Genomic DNA, 18,169 nt, shown 5'->3' with positions numbered 1-18,169 from the left:
ACAGTTGATGGCTCTGCATATTTTTTGTTAACAGACCTGAAGAATTCTGATTGCAATGGTTGGATGGATAAGGCATAAAGTCTTAAGCTAAATTTTCGATGACCACATAGCGTATGGTGTAACACACAACAGGCATTACATTTTTAACTTGCTGCTACATCAATGGAACTACACATTGACAACAAAAATAAGAATAATGAGTATTTAAGAATCCACTACCAACATTGTAACGTAGCAGCCCTTTGCATTTGTGATGATTTATGTAGCTGCCCTATTTTATCTGCAGTTTTCTAAGACCACCTATAACTTAACAAGATGCACACACAAATATACAGAATCCTTACTTTAAAAACAGTGCTTGGACCACACACAATGTATCGTAGCTTTCAACAAATACACATTTTGAAATGTGAGATGCCCCTCAATTTGTGGCATACAAGCCCAAGACAAATTTGATATGGTAAAAAGGAATTTTTTAACACTTTGGGTAAAACCAAACATATGAGAGCTTAAAATAGGTATATCACAGCTTTAAGTATAACCGATAGAGCACAACTGTGACATCCAATCGAAAGTATATAAAATGACAAGGGTCTTGCCTAAAAGAGGATGCCAAATGGAGACTGTGATGTACACATATTAATATTCACATTTCTTAACAATATATGAATCAAGATCTAGTATGCAAGATAATCATTGACTGATGGAATTATCATATACAAAAGATTATACTGGATACCTTAAATTCTTCACTGGTATTGATGAAATAGCCACTTTCCTCAACAGCTAGATAGCAATGTGCACATACTGTCATAATAATAATAAAATAAGTGTTGCATTCAACTTTTAGGATCCATGTTCAGAATCAAAAACAAAACACATAAGACCCCCTATAGTAAGTATAAAGTCTGCTGATTCCAGCTAATAAATCAACAAACATGACTCAGACAAAATGATAAATTCTAAAGGTGAAGCAAGCTTTTAGTGCATTATATTTAATAACAACATAACAATAAAAATACTTCTAGCTAATCTATGTGGGAAATGTCTAGATGCTAGACATTACACACCCCACCCCACCCCGCTCTCTCCCCTCCATTTTGAAATTATTTCAGGGAATAACAATGAGAATAAGTCATAATAATTTTAAATTTATTTGGGGTAGTTTTGAAACCACACCCTTCTTAGACCTCACCCCATCATTTTAAAATTAATACCTCTTTGACCATCACAGTTGTTGCACACTTGTAAGCAGAGAGTTCTGGTGGTTCTGAACTTCCTAGAGTTGAACAAGTTCAGTTGCACGCTTCACCATACAAAATGTGTCCAACACAAGAACGTATTAAGCAAAAGAGTATAAAACTGAGAAGTACACACAAATCTGGTTGAGCAGTAGCAAGTGCAAATCAACTGTGTTGACCACTTGCAAGTGTTCAACTTGCAGTTCCACACTTAAAGGGGTTAACCAATTGAAGACTTGAACTTTCATAAAGCTTGATGAACATTCCAATTAAAACGTCTAAAACCTAAAACTGGGGGAGCCCACAACTCATAGTCAAACTACTCACAGGCGCCTTAACACAGGCTCCAAAAAGTTCCCCTTCATTACAGATTTTTTTAAATGAAGTCCTGCAAGATTCAAAACTTATTTTTTATTATTTATTTTTTAGTGGAGGGATCCCAAACACACCTACACATTCGAGTTAAATTATATGGGCCTAGGTACTGCGCGCAGCATGAAGGACAAGTCCCTTGATGAGTAAGAGGTAACCTCGACTCAGTTGCGCAAGCACAGAGGGCTGGCATTGTTCTAACACTTCTCTTCTAGGTTGACCAGGGGAGGCCTGAGCCAGCACTTGGTATCCGCATTAGTGACCACATTCCTCCTTCAGTCCAATCAATCAAGATTTACACATGGTTTACATTTTAAAAAATTAGGAGAGGTGATCTCATTCATAACCAACGAAACAAAAGAAATTTTAAGTCATTGCTAAAGTATTTCTTGCATTCCTCAAATAAATTTAAAATAGGGGAATAAGGTTTTGGATGGGTAAGGTCTATTTTTTACCTATTTATGTTTACAAAAGTACCTACATCACACCAAGTTTATAAAAAATTTACTCATTAGATATAAAATATTTTGGGGGACTATTCCACAACATTGTTGAAGGGTGTCAACTGATAAGCCCACCCACCCCAGCCTTTTTTAAAAAAAAAAAAAAAAAAAAATCTTTGATTCCTTTTCTTCTTTTTTTGTAACAAGTCACTTTTATCAATTCTTGTCTCGATTACCCTGTGCAATTTAAGTTCTCTCCTTACCAGCAAGGAGTTTCGACAGCTACATAAGGTTTCCGATCCTTTCTTTAGAATACATGTTAATTGCACAAACTGAATTTTGAATTGAAATTAAACTAACAAGTTTCATATCAGAAATAATATCCATAGATTAGGATCAAATGAAGACCCTTTTATACTGAATCCCAAAAATAGCTCGACGACAGTTTTCTCACAAGTAACCTCTCAACATAGAATGGTACTTCACTCTACCAGCGTTTAAATTCAACATCAAAACTCATTAATTTTGAAGGCTATAAATTCTTAATAAAGGGTAACCGGGTGGTTTAGGGATCCAAGTAAGTGTACTCCTACCAGCATACATATGCAACCAGTTCTAAGACACATGTCCTCAAATTAATGACAGGGGAATTCTGATCCCACCACTAATAAGAAGTGAGAGTTGAGTGAAGTAGGATCACAAAAATCCAACATGTGATATAGAGATAATGAATGTTTTCCCAACAATTTAAAACGCTAAGTAATTGATATATTTATTCAAAACATAAAATCGATGTTCTGCATTTCGATTACATTCTTAACTAATATTAAACCACTAAAAAATGGCTGATGTTTGTAGCAAGATGCAACCAGAAACTTTACCTCTAGCCATCAAATGTTGGAGGATAGACGATTTGGAAAAGTGAACAAGTACCAGTAAAGATGAATAGATAATCCTTAACAATATCAAGGACAAACTCAACCTGTTATGCTGTTTGTACTGGTCCCATGGAACTGGGTAAACGGAAAGGCGTGTATGAAGAATATTGCTTTGAATTACATCCCCATTGCTAACAGGAAAACCCACATCACATTTTAATTGAAGTAAAGAAATAATAAATAAGATTTAAAAAGAAGATTGTCATAAAACTGAATATCACAATTTAACCAAGCTGTAGTGCTGTTTCTTTTCAGTTACATCTTTCTCCAATGCTCGACTGATTACTTCATAGATACCTTCTTTAACTACCTAACATAAAAGCACCACATCAACAAATTGATCAGTTCATTTTCTTTTTCTTTCTTTTTTCTATAAAATATAAATATATAATTTCATAATTCGATGTAAATTATCTTGCAATTTTGTAATTGAGAAGGTTTAATAATCAGGCAAATTACCTTTGGTAAGAGATATGAATTCTGAAAAGGCCCTAAAATAAAGGAGTAATGTCAGAATTTCACATAACCAATGCGCACTAAAAACAACAATAAAGTACAATTTTTTTTTAACACTTACAGCACTTAGTTTAGTGGCCATTACTAACATCAGAAAGCCATGGCAGGATTCTGTGCAGCACACTCTCCAATAGTCATCCGATACATGGCCATCTCAGAAATTCCATGGTAGTGTACAAATGCAGCGGCAATGACTAAAACGTGGAAGATTTGATGGCTTTGGAACTAGGGAATAAAAATTAAATCAAGTGATTAACATTTTTACAGTTTCCATCAGTTTTTAAAATTTTATGAGATCTTTACAACTTACCCAAATATCACATTTTCCTGGGAAGAACCTCTCTGGGACTCTCAGAGCATAGAACATAGCCCCAAGAATGTATAAGCATCCCATGAGAATGAGCCACCCTAGAGATGCCTGTGACAAGGCTTTGAACCAACCTTCAGAAATAGCATAATGGAATGCAGGTACAACTCCACTCAGTCCAAATCCCATAAAAACACCTAGGTTGGACAAAAATTTGACATAACAATAACAAAAATAAAGACAATAATCTCCAGTTAGAGTTATGCACTTTAAAAGACAAACCTGCTCGAACTGGTCGGTACTTGGGTTCTCCAAAGCGATCCCACATTGAAACAACAATAGATGAGATTCCAAGAACAATGACAACACTCAAATAAATGAGTTTAGCACTAAACTGGCAGTAAAAACTGTAGTAAAGCCAAGGCACAAAGGATCCTATGATTAGCATAGCAATTCCACAGTAGTCAAGCCTGCAACAATTCAGTCAAACCAAACAAATTAGTAAAACCAAAATAAAACAAAAAAAGTGCCAACAATAAGGATTATTTTTTTGTTTTTTTGAATTTGTCATAGTAGCTCAAGAAGAACTTACTTGCTAAAAAGTTTTCCAACAAGCTCTGAATGGCAATGCACAGTGTGGTATGCGAAAGAAAGTCCCAAACAAGTAATAGCTCCAGCAAAAAATACTCCAAATACTGCTTTATCCCATGGTGGCAGTTCCATTGCAGGTGTTGATAGAAAATATGCAGCAATTCCGATAAACATGACACATCCTGAAAAAAAAGGAAAAATCAGTAAAACAAAGCTGGGCAATATGTAACAAATTGTGAACAATGAGAGAAATTTCATAAAAAAATTCATGTGTACCTAGCAGATGGGTCCAAATGTTTCCAGTCTCAGTGTGCACTCGGAAAATAGATGAAAAGCACGCTTTGAAAGAATTCAGTGGAGGGCGATGGCCAGTTTTTAAAAAGTCATTATCTTGAAGCCACTTTGGTAAATGATGGAAATGGCAAACTTTCCATGATGCCATAACCTTGCGCACAAATTCTTCTGCCTGGCCAACAGCATTATGTGCCAATGCACCAAGATCAATTTCATCCATAAGTACTCCAGCTTTTAGAACCTCTGCTATCTGAAAAACATGTGGAGCATGATGTTAAAACAACGATAATAGTACCCTCATCCAAAAGATTGGCTACAACAAATGTGCTTTGAACCTTACCTCACATTCAAGCAATCCCTGTTCAACAGGTGTACTTGGTAGTGGGCATCCAACACCATCATCTTCAGATACTAAGTCAGATGCATCATCACCTTCAAGGAGGTCCTATAACATTTTGAGATTTATGATGGTGAAATACAATTACCAAAAATTGTCAAAAATAAAAGCTTAAACATATTTTTAAATTTATTACCTTTACATCATGCAAACCAGGTACATCAGAACCAATAGACAAAGAATCCCAGGGAACACGTCGTCTTAAGCCCTCTGAAGCCAATTCCTCTTCTAAAGACCCAATGGCATCAGCGTAGTCTGTCATAGCCGGGCGGCGCTGAGCAGATTTGGTCGCTTTGTCAGTTAAAGCAGAAATATCCATTCCTAAGGTACTACTGGCATTAGGTTGTTGACTGGATGTACCAGGTTCACCAAATATTTTGGACGTTGATGGTAAGCACTCAGCCATCTATGGAAAAATAAATTTTTAAAAATGACCACATGAAATTAGGATGAGTTTGAGATCAGAAGTAATGCAAGAATCAGAAGAATCATTCTTTCGATTCAAAGGACATGTAAACTTACTTTAGTGAGCAGTTAACTACCAGGATCAGAAATTATATTCCTTACATGCAGGAGTTAAAAAATTGTCTGCAATAAATAAAAGAAATATTTACATTAGTGAGATAAATTTCAAGTAAATGCCTATCAAAAGCTGTCAAGTGTTTGAACTTTCTTTCAGTAAAGTCAAAGTTTCTAATGATAAGAAAGGTACTGCTGATCCATCCAACATGATGGGGAGGCAGGAAATACGTCATTTTTTATCAGCTTCCCACTGTTAAGCCTACAAGTACAAAGATCATATCGAAAACAAATCATAAACATAAGTAGGACCCACGTAATGCAATCGTGATCGACGTAACCTTTGTACGCGAGCCTAGTCAAAGTTCACGGATGAGACTTCAGCAATGAGAGGTTAATCTACTCTCGGAGAAAGACACCAAGAAAGAATGTTTGAATTACCTCAAAATGCAAATGTTACCGATACAAGAGCACAATTTTCTGTCAAACATAAAACTACGCCCTTGGCTAGGAGACCGTAGGGGACACAAAAATGAAAGTGTTCGATAACAACAACTGACGACTGGAGGAAACGAAAGGGGACTTTTACTATCTAGAAAGCAAAGAAATGTCCTCCTTAGAAAAACTAGGGCGAACACACATCAACACTTACCAGGTCTTTAACAAGAGATTTACGCGTTACAAAAAGCCTGAAAACAGGTGCTGAGAGCAGCCATCTGATTGTTTTACTTCGTGGTGGGGGGGACAGGAGAACAGACGACACGAGGACTAGGAGGGGGTGGGAAAAGACTTATCCAGAAGGCAGAGGTTCACACGGTATGTGTATAGTTTCCCATCCACTGCTATTAATTTACCTTCAAAATTTCGTGAATTCTTTATTTTAAAGCTGGTCTTTCAAATGATTTAGCACGATGGTTCTCTGTGGTGGTGCCATGAAATCCACAAGGCACTGTACGTGTTGGTAAAACTGTGTCTTTTCTCACACCAATTTACCGCCATATTTTTAAAAGTATCAGGAGGGGCTGACTTCAACGGCTTGGCACTATATCTTCTAAGAGGTTCGTGCAAAAAAGAACGTTGAACCAAATGTTGTCAACATAATTTAAATTTATTGTACAGTTTTTACATAGTTCGTTATTGCTGTCGCGGTGGAAGCTCGCTACTTCAGCGTTGTCGCCCTTCCCGGGTTGCGTCCCGGGCTCCGCAAGTGCTCCGTCAGCATGCGCGCGAAGTATACCAGCTTGCACAGCCAGCTGGGCCCGCAGCTGTGTGCGGGGGCGCTCCAGGAGCGGCGCAGCAGGCCGAGGAGGGCGTCGAGTGGAGAGAGCCCCATCTGCCGACGCTGTCTCGCGGCGTCGGCGTCGACCTCGTCGTCGGTCTGTTGTTCGCCGTCCTGCACCGTCACGCCCGCGCCAGGCCGGGAGTCAGCGGTCGCGTTGCTGTGCCCCTCCTGCGGACAGTAAACATTGTATCGATCTGCACGACCACCCCACGGGCCTCGGGCCGCACGCACACGCACATAGACGCTGGCCGTCGAGTCGATGCGGCTGGCGATGGTGTTGGCCCAGGCCTGCTGCTCGTCGCGCTGGTGCCGGTCGGCGGACAGCGGCCCGATGGCAGGGCCGGCGCCCAGGCCGCCGAGTCCCACGCCGTAGTGCTTGTACAGGAGCAGGTACAGTGTCTGGATGATGAAGGCTAGGAACGCCAGCCCCGCCAGGATGGTGAGCGGGTCCAGGCCGATGGGGCTGAAACACAGATGTCGCGATGTCATGTCATCGCCGCCCACGCCAGCCCAGGCCCGTCACGCCCACTACTTACAAGTACGACCCGTAGCCCACTTCGTGGCCGTAGTAGCCTCTGCGATTGCCTGCCGCCTCCGAGATGTCGGTCTCGAGGAGGTCGTCGGAGCGCGGGGAGGCGTAGGGGTAGGGCGCGACGGCCAGGGCCGTACGCGGCGGCGGCAGCACCGGGGCCAGGGGCAGCCCATGCGGCCGCGGGTACGGTTGGAGGCGGGCGCGGCCAGCGCGCGGCGGCCCCTCGGAGCACGGCGGATCCTCCAGGCCCGACCACCTGGAGCCGTCCGCGCTGGGGAGAGAGCCCAGGTACGGGGCGGTGTACAGAGGTGCGCCGGGGTACCCTGAGCTCGCCGTCGGGTGCAGGCTGGTCAAGGACGTAGGGTCAGCCAGGACCTGGCGTTGCTGCTGTTGCTGCTGCTGGGCGGGCACGCCCGGGGCGGCGAGGAGCAGCGCGAGGAGCACCATCACGAGCGGCGGCAGCGACGGGGGCAGGGCGCGCAGCAGACAGCAGCACCCTGTGAACCGTGAGGGGTCATGGAGGTCATGGGGCTGGAGGGGCTGGGGAGGGCGAAGCGAGGCGGCGGGGCCCGGCGGCGCGACGGCTGGCCTCAGCCTGCGGACCGGAGGGTGGGCCGCCCGCCGCGCAGCCAAGCGTGTCGGGTCCGCCGGTGGCCTACCCACAGGCGCTCAAGCACCCACGGTAGCTCCTCCCCCCGTCCCAATGGCCCAAAGCACCAGATCCCGGGAAAAGGCAGAAAAATCCGGTGATTTTAGGTGCTTTGTTGACAGCTTGAGATTTGAAGCGTTTCGGGTGGATACATGTAATGGAAATGCGAGAGCACGTACCGTGCGGATATTTCTAACGAAATATTACATTTAACATATTTTCCCATACGACGACGTCGCGAAGCAATTTTGAGAGTTTTCAGATTCGGCAAAACTTTGGTGGGAAAGTAGGTGACCTAGTAGGGCACGGGGGATCTTGGCGCCGCGAACTGAAGCGTGGCGACGCAGGGGAGGGGGGGGGGGGGAGGGTTTGAGGAGGGCGCCCGCCCCAGGCCTACTTCGGGGATAGGCTAACTTTCCAGGAATAGATTTCGGCCGAGTATTGAATTTATGACTTGAGAGTTGAATGTTTATCGGATGAATTCGAAAGTACGAAAGTACAGGGAACCGTTCCTCTTTCCTACCTCAATAATCTTCTCGGGGAATCCTGACTATCCCTTCTTTCCATCTTTTCTATATCTTTCACAAAGTATCACAGCAAACGCGATACAGTCCTCTGCAGACTGATTCCGAAAAGAGCGTCTAAGGGGGTCCTCAGGTCACTTTACCACGAGTAAGACAGAGACAGTGACTGCTTCCGTCTCTTTAGCCCTCGTGAGGACGAGGCCTCGCATACCCTCCTACCTGCCCTTGAGCTTCCTGAGGAATCAGTCTGCTGTCAATTTAAAACAGTTTTGTGCACCACGAGTATCACGACACTGTACATCACACACCACTACAATATCGCAGTCCGTCACGCCCACACACTTCCGCACTTCACCGCGGATACCAGACGGATCTTCGGGTTTCTTGACGTCTTCCTGGTTGGTCCTGGGGCTTGCACTTGCCTTGACTCGGCGGGCGCCCGCTGCGAGGCCATGCCGACCGCCTCGGACTCATGGTGCGGGGCTCGACGGGCTGGTCCTCACATGGCACCACGTCGACCCTGGCGGAGCGGCTCGGAGCGGAGGCAGGGCGTCGACGGGCAGGAGCCGCGGGCGGACCTCAAGTGAGTCACTGAGATGTCAACGAGACGCCAACAAAGGCTGGCGCCAGAGCCGCACTATATACTATACAATGTGCGAGTCGGGAGGAGGGAGGGCGGGGGTGGGGCGGGGGTGGGGAGCGCCATCCTGGAGGGGAAGAGCCGCCCCACTTGTGTGCGGCTCGAGCACATACGCACATGCATACGAGCGGTGGTCGGGCCGGGCGGTCAGGCTCTGCTGGCCGCATTTCTGTTATTCGCGGGCATGGACCATGTCCGAGCAGTCGCCCTGGTCTTCCCGGGTCCAGCGGGCCCAACTGCCGCCGCAGCCGCCGCGCGGTGGACCTCCCCCCCTCCACCTCCTCTGCCCCCTCATCCTTCGCTTGCACGAGAAATATCGGGTTTTGGGGGGAGAGGAGGGGAGGGGCGATGCCACTCGTGGTGTAGATTTGGAGTGGGAAATTATTTGGGATAGGCGATGTGCGGGGAGCAGATCGGGGGGAGGCAGCGCTGTGTTTATGCAGGATGGTCCACTGGCCCCGGAGTACAATGTAGTGATACTGTACCGCATGTACTGTACCCCGCGTGGACGAATTGCCTGCTCACTAGGGGCTATGAGGCGCCTGAGAGAGAGACGGTAGGCAAGCTCGCCAGCCGGCAGTCCGAGGTACTGTACAACTACCAAATATTCTGGGGTCTGTATGGGCCACCGTAGAGAGAGGCTCTATGCGGAGAGACTGCTGCATTTTTTGCGATCTAATATCTTTAAATTTTGACGTTGATCATCGAGAAACATCCTTCGTTTTCGGAGTTGCCCTTGTACTCCTGGTACTTCTAAATCATGGATTTTCAAATTCAACCCCGCCCCTCCACAAAAAAAAAAAATAAAAAAAAATGGAAGCCCTTAGACGAGCCGTTCTTACGTCGAATATTTCAATTTGACTTCGTGGCGTGTGCTGTCGGAGCCATTTTGAAGTGAAACCAGAAAGTGGCCTGTCTGCTGCCCCCGCAGTGATCTGAAGACGCGTGCATGTCGCGAAAAGCGCCGCGCCGTGGAGCGAGGGAAAGGAATGGGGTGGACAATCTGGACCAGATGAAACGGAAGGTTTCACGGCTCGTTTCCCTCGAGCCTATTCTTAAAACGACGACAGAGTTGTAATTTATGTGAAAAGAAATTGTGAAATGGCAAAAGACTAAATCGTCAGAAGGCAGATTGTCACAGCTTTCTGTGAATAGTCAACATGTTATTTTTTTATTTTTTTTCAATTTCATATTTTTAAATCTCAGTGTAGAAAGAAAACAATACGGGAAATAACTGAAAAACAGTTTTGATCTGTTCTAGGATGTCACTTTTATTTAAATGCCATGTCTATTTCATTATACACATGTGCAGTGAAATTTTACAAAAATACATAATAGTACTGGTATAAAAACTTGATGCAATACAAAGGCACTCTATTGATCAGTCTATGAGGAGTCACATCAAAGTCTGGTTCAGAAAGCAGTCAGAAACTCACACAAAATTAAAACATCTCTCATGAATACTAAATTGATATAAAAGGGACGGAAAGAGATGGAGATTATCAAAACAACTAGATATGCTAATAGAGCAAAATACAACTTGACTGTTTCCATTTGCTGAGCTAATGTCATGACTTAGTTCTAATACAAAAATTGTCATAGTCTAAGTACTGTCATTGCTTCGACTGATGAAGTTACAGTTGATTTGATCGGCAGAGGTTTTCTAACATGTGCAATATCTTAAATAGAAATACATTACGTCTGGTGTGCGTTGGCAATAATACTAGCTGTTGGGTAAGTATGACACAAGTACATTCAAGAAGATGGTTATACCCACTGGACCTTAGGCAATAATCAGATTACTCGCCCATTGGAAGCCTGCGCAAGTCAAATGAGATTCAAGTTATGCATAATTATAGGGCTAAAATATTTTTTACATTATAATTAAAAAAAAAAAAAAAACAGTACAAGGGACCCACAGTTAATATAAATGTAACATACAATAGATGAAAAACAATGTTTAACAAGTAAAATTGTGCACATAATACAGTCAACTCCATTACAACAGTGGACGGAAGGTTGGTAACAAGAGGAATACAAAAAATAGTGCAAAAGCACAATATTTCAATTAGGTATATAAAATTGGTTGAATACATTCAAACTCTTTACAAACAAGCATGAGTAAATTTATGGATAGATAAATCCATTAGGTTATAGATTTTCAAGCATGAACACAAAAATACACATAAAGTCTACCAATGAATAAAAGATATACAATCAAGCTAAATCAACAAGAAACAAGAATTCATTTTTTTTCCAAATTCCCAAAAGTAACTGGACTTCGCCGTATTGAAAACAGAACAATTCATTAATTTTTCCAATCAATAATCTGGTCTGTGACATTTAAGACAGGAATGTTAAAAATCACTAACATTCCACTGGTGTCTTCACTGATATATAAAGTGTGCAACTGACACACACTTTAAGGTGTTTAACACCGTGTGGCACACTTCTATGTGTGCAACATGAGTTTTGAATAGTTGGAAGTGTTCAACAGGTGTGTTGCACACTTTTTAGTGTTTAACTTGAGCGTTGAGCTATAGTGCTCGTCGGTCAGGTTGAACATTTAAAAGTGTGCAACACACCTGTTGAACACTTCCAATTATTCAAACTCGTGTTGCACACATAGAAGTGTGCTACACGGTGTTAAACACCTTAAAGTGTGTGTCAGTTGCACACTTTATATATCAGTGAATTGCTAATTATCTTAAGGATGGATAAAAACATGACAGCAGATAGAAGGCACATTCTTCTCAAAATATACAAGCTTGAATTAGTTCAATTCTACTTATGTTGTGACATTGTAAATATGGCTAATAATGAATGCTACAGATGATGGTCTCATTTTAAGTATCAGATAAGGCAGAAGTCTTAAAAGCCAACTGCCTAAAACTTACATGATTAGGAGATCATGCTATCTCTATGTCCGACAGCCTGCTGGAACTTTCTCCAGCAGACTGTTCTAACCGTCAGGCATAAGAAACTTTTTGTTCATATGTTTTGTCCTCCCAATCATACTCTGGAGGTTTAGCAGTGTGACGAAGTTTACAGAGCTTAGGTCCGTAACGCAACATTACCATGATCAACACTGCCATGCAGAGCGCCAAGACAGCCAATGCAGGATAAAATATGTGGAAAACCATTTTGTCTGTTCGAACTTTAGAAAGTGCACAGAGATTGTAAGAAAGAAATACAAATGATTTCAAATGTCACTCTCCCTTTTCTGAAGCTCCAAATATACAGTGGGTAGGCGCTCGTGGGCTTCGTATAAAACAGGCTCTTCAACGTACTCGACAGTCGGGAGCCAACTCTTGTCTAATTCAGTGTAATCCAAAGGTGGCTGCAGATGAGGTGTTTTTGACCAAATGGGTAACACCCACCGATTTCCTGTCAAAAAAGTAAGAAAGTTAGTAGTGGTAAAAAGGAACATCATACAATTGCTGAGCAAATAGAATTAATCTTGACAGAGTTTCCATTACCTGTATTAGAGTCAGTCCAATAATCTCTGTGCCTGGAGCAGCAGCAGAAGAAAACGTTCAGCAGAATCAGAGCAGCACCAATGACAGTGCAGATGCCAATAGCAGTGTAAAATGGAGTGAAATCACCAGGCTCGTGCTTTGTGAAGAATGGATTTCTCAGATACAAATCACGTTCATCATTCACCACAGACATGGTCCGTCAGAATTCAGCATACCCTGAAAATAAATTAGAAAGAACACATTAATTAAGGAAAGCTAAGCCCTAAGAGTACTAAATTAGAAAAATGTTTTTAATGGCTTGGTTTCAGCAAAGTTCCTGATGCACCGTTTAAAATTATACATTTAAGTTTAAATTGTTAGATGAGAATTTAATGGTACAATGAGAAACAAAACGTAATCCAAAGAAAAACCTAGATTCCAGAACGTGTGAAAAGAAATACGTTAGGAAAAGAGAGTCTAGGCCCTAACAAGGGTGTGGCACTGGGCGTGTGAAACCGAAATACGAACGAAGAAACAGGTGTTTTCCCTGTGCACACGCCGAAAATATGTCGCACGATACACCAGCACATGACTAACGGAGAAGGGTTTCATACATAGTCCAAGAATTTACGAACTATTCACCTCAATTCTTTCGAACGACGCCAAAATAACCGCCAGGTACCCGTCTCTAACCAAGCCGCCCAGCCAAGCCCAAGCCACATACACAACACATACCTAATGAAAATAAACAAGAATTCAACAACAACAAGAGCCTGGCCGGGGTGGTGGGGGAAGACAAGCGACTGCCGCCCGCGCCCGGTGCTCGTCACGTGATCCCGCCCAGCCACTGCCCTCTTCCGGCTGTATCCGGAGTCTGCGCGAAAGTTTGAAGAAGAATGGTCGCGCATTCTCTTTTGTAGACTGCAGTATTATGTGTTTAGAACTTTCTGCCCACGAGCGCCTTTGACGCCTGCGCGCCACGGTATTCTCCCCGTACTCCCACGTGTACACTTTAAGGCGAACTTGCAGCTAAAAGCGCGCCTTGATCCGCCCCTTAGTCGACGAAAGGTGTTTTTACTTTCTTCTTCCCCCTTTCGTTCCTTTCTGCTTTCGTCTGGGTCGGCCGTTGTAAACACAGCTGACTCGCCCTCCTGCCTCCTCCCGGCCAGCCACATTGTTCTTGCGTCCACCATGAGCCGCGACCCCAACAACAACCAGGGCAAGAGGAAGGTGCCGGAGAGCGCGGACCCCTTCCGCGACCTGCGGACCCCGGCCCCGGCGCTACGCCGGCGCTTCACCATCGCCCCCGGGTCGTTGGGCCCCCTCGCCCCCCTCGCCACGCCGGCCGCCCTGCGCGCGCACCCCTCCACCGTCCCCGCCTGCGCCGCTCCCCCTGCTGCCCGTCAAGACCGTCACGACGAGGAGCTGCTAGACCGTGCGGACCATCTCTACCAAAACTACATCGGAGCGGTAGCTAGGAAATTGGTAGCGCAGAAGGCGAGGGCGCGAATTGAGAAAGAAGTGGACGTGAGTAAAAATGCTGCACCATGGACTACCCAATAACACAAAACAGTCACTTTGAGTTATTTGACTGGTTGGTTTGTTGCAACCTTCCTATGGAAGCATCTTACATCTTTTGGTATTGTTTCTGCAGGAACAGTTGTCGAGATTGCAACGAGTGCAAAATGCAATCATTGAAGAGGCCAGTCTTTTGCTTAATAAATTATCAATTTCTCAGTGTTGTGACGGTGTGTCTGAACACCTCAATTTGTTAAATGAAGATATTTTCCCTCCTTTGCAAGGTAAGCAAAATATCTGATAAACCTGTGCAATCCCAATGCAGTGTCCTCATGCATTTTTTAAAAAATAATTTTTTGTCTTAGATCAAATTGCTTCTATGCAAGGTCAGTTGCAAAGCCTTCATACAAACTTGATCAACAACCTGGATAAATTACCAACAAAATGTCTTCAACCTATTTTCATTATGGGAGAAAAATTGGGTCAGTGCACTGGGAGTATTTTAAAAATTTATTTACAAATTCATTCACTGTGTACATCATTCTTGTGTTTATTTTTATGGTTTCCAGATGCAATTGCATCAAGTTCAGAAGAGTTTATAGGAGCCTTATCTCAGCACAGTTCAGTGCTGAAAGATCCAAAGGATTTGACAGCGACTCTGGCGGAACTGCAGATTGCTTCAGCAACTAGTTCAATTTTATCAATCGAACAAGAAAGGTAACTGCATTATCCTCTTAATGCATTAAACCATTTCCTTTCTAAAATTTGTGATGTTGTTTTTGCTTCTTTCCAGTGTGCTGAAGCTCCAAAATGAAGTATATAGCACTGTTGTTCAGCAGGAAGTACCCTGTGATTTCTCCAGTGTAACAATCACCATGTAAAATATATTTTTGGTATAATTTTTGTAATAGAATTTGTTGGTTGGTTATGAATTGCTTATGCGAAAATGATGTGATATTATGTGATAATGTTAATAAATAATATGGCAATGTATATACTCAATTATCTTTTTATACAATGTATTGAACTTAAATCAGTCAGTTAATGTTATACTGTTATAAATTCTACAAAATGGAATGACATTCTAGCTAAATTTATCATAAATCTGTAACAGAATGATTTTATGTGATGAAAATGCAACATGATGAACAGCAATAGCTATCTTGTTAAAATGATTTTAGCAAAGACAGTGTTGGACAATATATTCGATACATTAATGTATTGAGAGTGAAAATGCAATGCTTGAAGTATTTCAAATTTCATGAATTGAGGCGGACAGGTTCCAATTTTTTAACACAGATTCAGATTATTCCATATTAAACTAAGTTGCATCGTTGCACACCTACGGTAACCAATAAGAGCGGCTATCATTTTGTGGAATAGCAAATAGTGGCTTTTTACTGTCTATTTGATAAAAATCAATTTCAATGAAACTTCTTGAACATACGCTATGAATACACATGTACTTTGTACACTGACAAAACTAGCACACAAATTTTTTGACAATTTTTAAGGATGATGACAGAGGATTGTTTGGAACTTCACGCAGAATTTCAAATTGTTTTCATTACTCCTACAGTGATTATGTTAATGCATCAATTCTAATGATGATTCTGCTGATTACTATGAAGGTTGACAATTATGCAATACGTTTGCAGTCTTATTAAGTAAAAAAGGCAAACGTCTAAATATTTCTTTTTAAATTAAATGAACACTTTTATGTAAGTAACAAAATTAATCAGGGAGAGAGCAAAGTAATGACAAATTCTAATATCTATTTGACACAATGGTTTTGCATGAAATATTTCATAGCACATGCTACAAATCTCGAGTATTGTGCAATTTTGAAGACATAATTGAGGAATACATGCATCTTAAAGCTATATGGAGTCTAGAATTCTTAATTTCAAACGTGTACTGGTGAAACACTAGGTAATGACTGGAGACACGAAGAAAGAGAAGTACGATCAAGAGCTAGAACGCTGATTGCATTAGCATTTACAATTGATAAATAAAAATAAATATGAAGTAACAACATGATGAAAGTATCCAGCAGCTTGACGATCTTGCTGTCACTGGAGTCTGCCGTCGCATACGCCCCTCACTTACTGCTTGTTGCGGCGAGTGCCTGGAACACAATTGAGAAAAAAAACAACCTTAGAAAAGGCAGAAAACTCTGATTTGGTGTGTTTCGGAAAGATGGAAAATGCTAGTGCACTGTGAGGCTGCCTGTCAAGTCAGGTCAGGTCAGGCCTCGCCTACCTTTGGTCTTCTTCTGGCCCTTGGGTTTGCACTTCTTGGTGATCTGGCGGGCCTGCTCGCAGGAGGGGTCCGAGTTGGGCCGCAGGGCGTCCGTGCGGGTCATGCGGCCGTTTGCGCAGTCAGCCCATGCGCCCTTGTCGTAGCGGCACGCTGCAACATGCACACGCATGCGGGTCAACAGGACATTGCAGTCGAGAGAAGTGGAAGCAAGGGAAGGACCAGGACGAGAGGGGACAGCCTCCAGCCTCCACGACTCCGGCGGCGCGGTGCGCGGCTCTGGGAGATTTCCACACGAATCTTCCGCGGCTGACTGACCCGACAGGCGCGGGCCGCGGCCGCCCTTCGCCGCCGTCTTGTCTTCTTGGCGCCCTAATAGGGAAGCGGCCCATTTTCCCATTGAACACCACCGTGCTCCTCGCGGCCGCTCGCCGCTCTCTGCAGGGGCCGCGTCACTCCAGGGCAGAGGGCAGGGGCCGCGATCGGACAAGTCGGCCGAGTCGTGGAGCGCGCCGACTTGACGCGACGGGGCCAAAGCAGCCAAGGACACGGGCACCCGGGCAGCTGGAGCGGGGTGCCCAGGAATAAGAATGTCCCATCGCTCGTCACGGCGCGACGGGACGGCACCCTGTCAAGTCCCGGGACACAAATGAGTCCTCGCTGCGCGCCGTCACGACGTGACGGTGACGGCGACTGTTTCCATTCCATTCCGCCCGGGCGGGCCCACCCCGTCCTCGTCTCTGCCCCCGCCCGCTCGGCGCCTGCTCTCCCTTCGCCCCCGTCACGCCCCCGTCACGCCCCCGACGGCCGCGGGGCCGGTTGGCACGCCAAGTGTTGAGTGTCTGTGACGGGACGAGAAGGCCCTGGGCGGACGAGACGGCCTTGGCCGTATCCCCAGCCTCCTCGGGGCGACGCCTTAACTATGTATGCCGCGTCCTTCGGATGACGCTGGCCTTCTAAACACGTCCCAAACGTTTCGCGCCCCTTTTCAAGACCAGGGCCGTGCACTATGCGCACGTCCACGCGATTGGCCCCATCGGCATACCGAGCCGGCCCGGGGTACCGACCCAATCGATTTAAAGGGCTTGACATGATTACCCCGGGGCCGAGTGCGGAGTATGGAGCCCGGGCCCGGGAGAGGAGGGGGTTGGCCGTCTCATCCGCCCTCCTCACTTGAGAATCAGGGTGTCAGCTGGCTGCAAGAGAAAGGGGAGGAGAGAGGGAGGGAGGGTCGCAGGCGCGGTATGGCACTCAGCACAGGGGGGATGCAGATGCACACACTCGCACACTCGCGCGCAGACATGCACGTCAGCTGCCCCGCTCTGCGCGCTCTGCAACGCATGCAGCGACACAACGTTTCACCGAGCGACCCCCTCCCCTGGGGGTGACAGGGACTCATCTCGCGGGTGGGGGGTGGGGACCCCGCCCGCATACACACCTTTCTTGCACTTCTTCTGGATGGTCTTGGTCTGCTCGCAGGTGGCGGCGTCTCCCTTCTTGAGCGTCAGCGTCCTGGTGCGGGTGTTGGTCTTGGTGTCGCACTCGGACCACGCGCCCTTGGCGTAGCGGCAGGGGTCATCTGTGGAGAGACAGAAAAAACAACACACGTCAGCAAAGGTATGCGGTAACGCTTGCACGCCGTTTGGTGAAGCAGCGGATGTGAAAACAACCGCAGTTAGTTGAGGGAGG

General features: G+C 44.7%; 6 protein-coding genes across 8 annotated transcripts in view; 1 reads left to right on the top strand and 5 right to left on the bottom strand.

Annotated features, from left to right (window-relative positions):
• Positions 1 to 2,802: 2,802 nt before the first annotated feature.
• On the bottom strand, positions 2,803 to 6,404 carry LOC113203474 (adiponectin receptor protein). Its single transcript, XM_026418188.2, has 10 exons — positions 6,271 to 6,404; positions 5,622 to 5,687; positions 5,236 to 5,505; positions 5,043 to 5,147; positions 4,685 to 4,952; positions 4,410 to 4,590; positions 4,100 to 4,287; positions 3,821 to 4,014; positions 3,572 to 3,735; positions 2,803 to 3,485 (listed from the first exon to the last, which is right to left on the bottom strand). Exons 3-9 carry the CDS (start codon positions 5,503 to 5,505, stop codon positions 3,601 to 3,603), a joined length of 1,341 nt encoding a protein of 446 aa, XP_026273973.1. The 5' UTR covers positions 5,622 to 5,687; positions 6,271 to 6,404; the 3' UTR covers positions 2,803 to 3,485; positions 3,572 to 3,600.
• Positions 6,405 to 6,707: 303 nt separating this feature from the next.
• LOC113203585 (uncharacterized) lies at positions 6,708 to 7,948 on the bottom strand. The gene is made up of 3 exons (XM_026418359.2): positions 7,437 to 7,948; positions 7,138 to 7,363; positions 6,708 to 7,068 (listed from the first exon to the last, which is right to left on the bottom strand). Exons 1-3 carry the CDS (start codon positions 7,877 to 7,879, stop codon positions 6,778 to 6,780), a joined length of 960 nt encoding a protein of 319 aa, XP_026274144.2. The 5' UTR covers positions 7,880 to 7,948; the 3' UTR covers positions 6,708 to 6,777.
• A 2,542-nt stretch (positions 7,949 to 10,490) lies between these two features.
• Positions 10,491 to 12,388, bottom strand: LOC113203460 (uncharacterized). The gene has a single exon (XM_052263783.1). It carries the CDS (start codon positions 12,386 to 12,388, stop codon positions 12,215 to 12,217), a length of 174 nt encoding a protein of 57 aa, XP_052119743.1. The 3' UTR covers positions 10,491 to 12,214.
• Positions 12,389 to 12,447: 59 nt separating this feature from the next.
• On the bottom strand, positions 12,448 to 13,506 carry LOC113203459 (uncharacterized). 2 transcript variants are annotated; one of them, XM_026418169.2, is made up of 3 exons: positions 13,346 to 13,506; positions 12,725 to 12,940; positions 12,448 to 12,632 (listed from the first exon to the last, which is right to left on the bottom strand). In XM_026418169.2, the coding sequence occupies exons 2-3, from the start codon at positions 12,915 to 12,917 to the stop codon at positions 12,448 to 12,450; spliced, it is 378 nt and encodes a 125-aa protein (XP_026273954.1). In that variant the 5' UTR covers positions 12,918 to 12,940; positions 13,346 to 13,506. The 2 variants fall into 2 exon arrangements, with proteins under 2 accessions (XP_026273954.1, XP_052119742.1); XM_052263782.1 differs by having other exon boundaries at positions 13,439 to 13,461.
• A 160-nt stretch (positions 13,507 to 13,666) lies between these two features.
• LOC113203488 (uncharacterized) lies at positions 13,667 to 15,214 on the top strand. 2 transcript variants are annotated; one of them, XM_026418205.2, is made up of 5 exons: positions 13,717 to 14,230; positions 14,358 to 14,505; positions 14,587 to 14,703; positions 14,791 to 14,938; positions 15,015 to 15,214. In XM_026418205.2, the coding sequence occupies exons 1-5, from the start codon at positions 13,895 to 13,897 to the stop codon at positions 15,100 to 15,102; spliced, it is 837 nt and encodes a 278-aa protein (XP_026273990.2). In that variant the 5' UTR covers positions 13,717 to 13,894; the 3' UTR covers positions 15,103 to 15,214. The 2 variants fall into 2 exon arrangements, with proteins under 2 accessions (XP_052119741.1, XP_026273990.2); XM_052263781.1 differs by lacking the exon at positions 14,587 to 14,703 and having other exon boundaries at positions 13,667 to 14,230.
• Positions 15,213 to 18,169, bottom strand: part of LOC113203489 (uncharacterized) — a 10,409-nt gene continuing 7,452 nt past the window's right edge. Inside the window, exons 2-4 of the mRNA XM_026418206.2 lie at positions 17,919 to 18,059; positions 16,484 to 16,633; positions 15,213 to 16,349 (exon numbers count right to left, since the gene is read on the bottom strand). Coding sequence (XP_026273991.1) covers positions 16,327 to 16,349; positions 16,484 to 16,633; positions 17,919 to 18,059 — 314 coding nt within the window. The 3' untranslated portion in view covers positions 15,213 to 16,326. The remainder of the gene's footprint in view (positions 16,350 to 16,483; positions 16,634 to 17,918; positions 18,060 to 18,169) is intronic.

The sequence above is a fragment of the Frankliniella occidentalis genome, unplaced genomic scaffold (genome assembly GCF_000697945.3).
Source record: "Frankliniella occidentalis isolate FOCC.00 unplaced genomic scaffold, Focc_3.1 Scaffold14, whole genome shotgun sequence".
NCBI lineage: Eukaryota > Metazoa > Arthropoda > Insecta > Thysanoptera > Thripidae > Frankliniella > Frankliniella occidentalis.
The sequence above is the reverse complement of the archived record's forward strand: the minus strand, read 5'-3'. Positions and strand labels throughout refer to the sequence as shown.